The sequence below is a fragment of the Myripristis murdjan genome, chromosome 1, assembly GCF_902150065.1.
Source record: "Myripristis murdjan chromosome 1, fMyrMur1.1, whole genome shotgun sequence".
NCBI lineage: Eukaryota > Metazoa > Chordata > Actinopteri > Holocentriformes > Holocentridae > Myripristis > Myripristis murdjan.
The window spans coordinates 3066514-3073047 of NC_043980.1; the positions used below are offsets into that span (position 1 = coordinate 3066514).

Consider the following 6534-nt stretch of genomic DNA (forward strand, 5'->3'; position numbering starts at 1 on the left):
AGACTCACAGCAGCCATCATTATCAAATGATAAACTGACGGCTAATTAACCCTTAATTAATACTTATTTTACATTTAACACAAAATAAAATGATAATTAATGATGTTTACTGAACAAACAGTAAACAACATTTTAGACACAATATGAAGTATCTGCCAACATAATACTTTGTTAATGGCTAATAACTGTGACTGATGATTGTAATACCGTGTTAAATGTTAATTTGTAAAGCATCTATAAACATGACAGATGTGATATATGCTCATTTCCATTTCTTAATGATGGTTATTACGGCGCTCACACCTGGAAACAGCTGAGGCGCCTCAGGCTGAAGACGTCTGCAGCGCTCACACGTCTAACCCTGATTTATCTCTGACCTGCTGCACCCCTGATGTCCCGTCCAGGTGATGAAGACATGAAAGACTGATGTGTGAGGACAGTGACCACCGAGCAGCGGTGCATTGTGGGAGTGGGCGGGACTCACCGATGAGGCAGGTCTTGCCGGTCCACTGGGGCGGGCAGGAGCAGCGGAAGCCGTTGACGAGGTCCTGACACGTCCCGCCGTGGCTGCAGGGGTTCAGCAGGCACTCGTCCACATCTGGGACAGAGACACAGAATTTCACTTATATTATATTATATTATATTATATTATATTATATTATATTATATTATATTATATTATATTACATTATATTATATTATATTATATTATAACACAATTTTTTTTTAAATAAAAATGACTGAGGCCAAGGAAAAAGAAAAGACTAAATACAGAGGAGATAGAAGATAAAATATTTAAAAAAAAACTGTGAACAAAAATCCCAAAAACTTGAGATAAAAACTAATTCTGGGTCATTCCATATAAAATCATCCAATTCAGAAAAAAAAAACAAAAACAAAGAAACACCTGGTTCCCTCAGAATCAGCTGATTTTTTCCTAAAATATCTTATATATATGTTCAGTGAAGCCATGAGAAAAAAAAAAAAAAAAAAAAAAAAAAAAAATATATATATATATATATATATATATATTTCAAACTGATGATAACAAAACAAATAATCATTTAAAAACTGAAAAAACGACATACGCTGGAAATATTATTTGAAATCTGGCATCACACTTAACATGCCCATTCACTTCAATGGTGTAAACATTAATTTGATTAGGATCATGACATGATTTTGCATTTGCGAGCCGTATTGTGATATATACTGATCATGATACTGATATGAAACATAAGCAGCGTTTCACTCCTCATTACAAAACTGGAGCTGTGTGACATAATAATCCAGATGTCATGAATTTCCTGCAGACAGAATAAAAGCTTCGTGTTGTTTTGATATCTGCTGTGGGAGTAAACCCGACGGGACGTCCCACAGAGACACGAGGAGGAGGTCATCGGCGCTCCTGGGACGACAGAACAACAACAACAACAAAAAGGTGAAACGTTAAAGGAGTGTGTCTCACTGCTGGAGCAGGACGGTCCCGTCCAGCCGGGGGCGCAGCGGCACTCGAAGCCCTGGCTGGTCTCCAGGCAGCTCCCTCCGTTCAGACACGGGTCAGACAGGCAGGCGTGGTCCGCTACGGAGAGAGAGAGGGCTCAAATCAGAGGCGGCTCGGGGTCAAAACAGGAAAAGGCCGGGAGGAGACGGATGTCTGACTTTGGGACGTTTTAGTTTTTTTACTGTGAGGTCAGGAGACACACCCCCCTGTTGAACCGCTCCCTTTGAACCCCACAGGAGTCAAACCTCCGACCTCCGGCCACGAGGCCACCCGGGCTTTCAGCTGGTCTGACCCCCGCTGACCTCTGACCTCTGACCCGCCTCACTCAGCTGCTCCACATGACGAGGATCTGAGCGCAGAAAATCCCTCCTGAGCACCTGAGCAGGTCGCAGCTCTGCTCGGCTCCAACACACCATGTGACGGAGGAGATGCTGATCGATCGATCAATCGATTGACATGTTTGATGCATCAGGTCATGATCCATCCACCTGTTTTTATTCAATTTGTTATTTTGCGCATTAAAAAGCTGAATGGAAATCTCCAGTTTTCACGCCTGGTGGAGGTGGGAAAGTTGCTCACCTCGATGAACCGACTCCAAATATTCACATAACAGAGGTGGATGGAAATGCACAGAAATTTTCACTTTGTTTTGCCGATTTTCTGAAAATTTGGTTAAAATTTGTGATATATTTGAATGGAAGCCCGCCCTGTAAAGCCCCTCAGCTCTGCAACTGTGAGGAAAGCGACAATAAACCCAGAGAAAATGTTTTTTTTTTTTTTAATAATTTAAAAAAAGAGTTCTACCTTCATCCTCCAGCAGGACGTGAGAGTTCCTGAAGGTCACAAACGGTAATAAAATGGAGTTTGAGTCCCTTCCAGCGGCCCCCCGTCCCGCTGCTCCTCATGAGAGCAGCTGTCAATCAAACGGGGGCGGGGGATCGCTCCACTCTGACATGTGAAATCATTGGTTTCTAATCCAAATGATGCAAAAAAAAAAAAACAAAAAAAAACATTTGAATGAGAAACGACATGTTTCAGTTTGACATCGACACGAGCACATCTGACTTCCTGTGTGTGTCGCTGGCTAGCTAACCTGGAGGAGGGAGTGGGATTATGCTGGATTATGTGGGCGGGGCAGCAGCCGCTCACCTCTCTGGCAGTTCTGTCCCGAGAAGCCGTCGGGACAGGCGCAGTGGTATTTGTCGGGTCCCGTGTTGCTGCAGGTTCCTCCGTTCAGACAGGGCTGCTGCGTCCCGCACGTGTTCAGGTCTGCAGAGCACACACACACACACACACACACACACACACACACACACAGGTGAGGGAGGAACCTTCTGTTGCAGATCTTTTTTTTTTAAACTATCTTCAAGCTGTAAAAATTCTGCGACACATCATCCAACTCAAATTTGATTTCCTTAATGATCTGAGTGGATTCAGGCGATTCATCTTTAGAGACATCGTTCAAAATGGGTGAACTATGCCTTTAATTAATTTTATAGTTTTTAATGCTTTAACAGCAGCAGGAGAGCTGAGAAAGTAAATACAACATGATCCACCAGGGTGAGGCAGTGACAGTGTGTGTGTGTGTGCGTGTGTGTGTGTGTGTGTGTGTGTGTGTGTACCTTTGTCACACAGCTGTCCTCCATAGTTGGTGTCACACAGACACTGCCAGGGCTCCACACAGCTGCCGTGCACACAGCCGGGGTGAGGGATACACTGATCACAGTACTCTCCCTGCCAGCCGTACAGACACCTGCACACACACACACACACACACACACACACACACACACACACACACACACACACAGTTAGCCGGCTAACACGTAACACGCTGTTTGGATATGACTCCATTCTTTATGGTCCCCCTGAGGGAAACATGTGTTGGACTCGGTGCTGCATTACAGTTTGTACATAAACACACACACACACGCACACACACACACACATTGTTTCAGTGTTTAACGTCATGTGACTCAGACAGGAGGCGCTTTCACACACTGAGTCACTTTTTCTAAATTATTTTCAGTGGTTTGTCTCCTCAGACCGGCGTGTCACAGCACAGTGGCAGAAACAATAATAATAATAATTATCGTGACTATTACAATTTCAAAAAATAGTCTTTTTCACAGTGGATTCCCTTGAGGGTTAAACATGAACAAGCCACAGCCGGGCTCACAGTGAATCTGGGCTTTTACTGAGGGGTGAAAGTGCGAGTCGGGGCTGGATTTACGAGACAAGAGGAAACCAGAGCCTTATTGTTTTTCAACGCCGTGATTGAAAATGAAATCTGATTGATCACCCGGCCCTGACTGGTCGTCGGTGTTAGTCACACAGGATTTATGGGTGAAGGTCGGCTGACTTTACGCAAAGAAAGACGTGTGAAACAAGACGCGGGTCGTCCCAGCAGCTCCCAGGTTTCCACAGGATGAAGGTAAAATATGAGTTTCTGCTTGAGGACAAACTCTGACCGAGGGGGCCAGAAGCTGCTGGCGTCTGTCGTAAAAAAAAAAACCAATCAGTCTTGTGGAACATGAAAGGCAGCCGGTAAGCAGCTTATCTCAGTGATTGGCCAGGTTTGAACAAGTTGTAAAACACAGTTTATTAGCCCGCCGCCGCCGGCGAGCCCACGAGCCGTCACCTGCGCAGGAGCGACGCCGGGCCGCGAGGCCGCATCAGATCTGGTGGTGGGCCCGAGCCGGGAGGAGACATGTGACCAGCGAGAAGAAAACAAAAAGAAAAAAAGAGGTGCAGCTGCTGCCTCCTGTGTGATCACGGGATCTGTTTCAGCTCACACACAACTTACCTGGAAAAGGACTAAAAAAACAGAAACAGTGAAACTAACAGAGGAGAAAACATGAGGCACTCAAAAGGAAACAGGTCAGAGTTAAACACCTGGAAGAAAAAATGACTGAGAATCTAAAAGAATGAGAAGAAAAGATGTAATTACATAAGAAATAATTTCAGAAATATCACATTAAATTTGATCTGTAATGTGGATGGATGGGGGGAATCTGCACAGGACGGGTCTCTCTTGAGACTGAGACCCGTGTCTCTACAAGATTACATGGATTTTAAAAGTTTAATAAAAAAAATCAAAAGTTCACTAGTGGGGCATGAATTTCTCCAATCATTTTTTTTCCCTGCGCAGGAGTTTGAATTGAATTGAATGAAAAATGAAAGACAAGTGTGACTGCCCTTTAAAAGAAAACTGTGTGTGTGTGTGTGTGTGTGTGTGTGTGTGTGTGTTCTTACTTGCATTCTCCGGGAACTTTACAGGAGCCGTGTTCGGTGCTGCAGCCCTGCCTGCAGAGAGCTGAGAGACACAGACAGTCAGCAAGATGACATCACACACACACACTCACTCACACACACACACACACACACACACACACACACAGATCATCTCATCCCCAAACTGACTGCTCTGTCCTAATCTCTGGCGGCAGCAGTAATCCTAATAAATCCCAGATTTATCCCATCAGACAGAATACACTGGCTTTTAACACCCGTGTGTGTGTGTGTGTGTGTGTGTGTGTGTGTGTGTGTGTGTGTGTGTGTGTGTGTGTGTGTGTGTGTGTGTGTGTGTGCGTGCTCATGTTTCATCAAAACAAGTGTAGTTTAACTTGAGGTGCATCCTCATTTTAAAAAAAGGAAAAGCAGAAAGTATATAAAAAAAAGCGGAGTGCAGTCCATATAAATAAGAGAATCATCAGCGAAACGTTTTTTTTTTTTAATCTCAGCACCAAAACGATGGAGACATAAGAGAACATTTTTAAATAAACAACAACTGAAAACTTATTAATTAACCATTGCTTTTAACTGATACACTTCCTTCATGCTATTCTTTTACATATTTTGTTGTTTTATGTCTTACTTTGGTTTATCTTCATTTTTTTTTCTTTTTCTTATTGACTTTTTGCTGCCTGTTTGTTTTTTCACTTTACTGTAAAACACTTTGAGGTAACCCCAGTAGAAAAGGTGCCATATAAATAAAGTAGTATTATTATTATCATAGTAAATGGCCTGTGTTACTTTCTACCCCAAGGGCGGGGCTGTATGTAGGGGTGGAGCCTCAGAGGGGCCTCATAAAGGGGGCGGAGCCTCACCAGTGCTGCACTCGGGGCCGGACCAGCCCTCCAGGCAGGTCTTGTTGCCGTTGTGGTCGCACTCGTAGTGGCCGAAGAAGTCGTCACGCGGCCGGCAGAACTTGTTGCAGCCGAAGCCGTAGTAGTGCTCGTCGCAGCTGACCCGCACCTGGAAGTGGAACTGGGCCACGGGGCCGTTGTGCTTCAGACTCTGCCACTGCCGGCTCGGGTTGATCATCCCCGACTGGACCGCCCTCTCGATCACGGCGCCGCCGACGCCTGGCGACACGAGGACAGAGACCAAACGCTGAGGTGAAGTGACGAAGGCAGATCATTTCACTATTAATCAAAACCTGTGCAAATTCACTCGATTCCTTTAAAAACATTATAATATTTAAAGTTAAATTACAAGAAAATGACCATTGAGTTACCAGAGAATTAAGGTTAAAAACAAAAATAGAAAATTTGCAAAAAAGAAAACTAGAGAACAGTTTTATATTTATTACAATTATATATTTAACAGTTAATTACAAGAAAGTTGTACAAAAAAATTTACAAAATTGTACAAAAAATTTTACAAAACAAAAAAGCACCAAAAATTAAAAAGAAATAAACACTTTTTTTTTTATTTTTTTTTTTAAATCATGTAGCATATAAAGAGTGAAAAATAAAGCCAAAGTCTGATGGGAGGTAATTTTTTACCAAATTATCTGGTCATTTTCTTGAATCTTTTGTAATTTCTTGCTGATTTGCTCATCACCGTTCCTCCATGTTTTTTAAACAAATCAAGTGAATTCATTCTGGTCTCAAAGGGTTCATCTATGATTCAACCAACATATTTAAAAAACAAAAACCTTTTCTAAAAAGTGAACCCTGTTGTCATTGGGCTCACAGCTGATTATTGTCTTTGTGCGTCCAGCTGACGTTTCACCCAAACATCTC

At 43.1% G+C, this 6534-nt stretch overlaps 1 protein-coding gene across 2 annotated transcripts in view; it reads right to left on the minus strand.

Annotated features, from left to right (window-relative positions):
* Positions 1-6534, minus strand: part of LOC115372715 (protein jagged-1a-like) — a 40749-nt gene that overhangs the window by 19355 nt on the left and 14860 nt on the right. For both annotated transcript variants that reach the window (XM_030071980.1, XM_030071193.1), the window contains exons 4-9: positions 5614-5871; positions 4760-4820; positions 3127-3257; positions 2654-2773; positions 1469-1582; positions 485-598 (exon numbers count right to left, since the gene is read on the minus strand). In XM_030071980.1, the coding sequence (XP_029927840.1) occupies positions 485-598; positions 1469-1582; positions 2654-2773; positions 3127-3257; positions 4760-4820; positions 5614-5871 (798 nt within the window). The remainder of the gene's footprint in view (positions 1-484; positions 599-1468; positions 1583-2653; positions 2774-3126; positions 3258-4759; positions 4821-5613; positions 5872-6534) is intronic.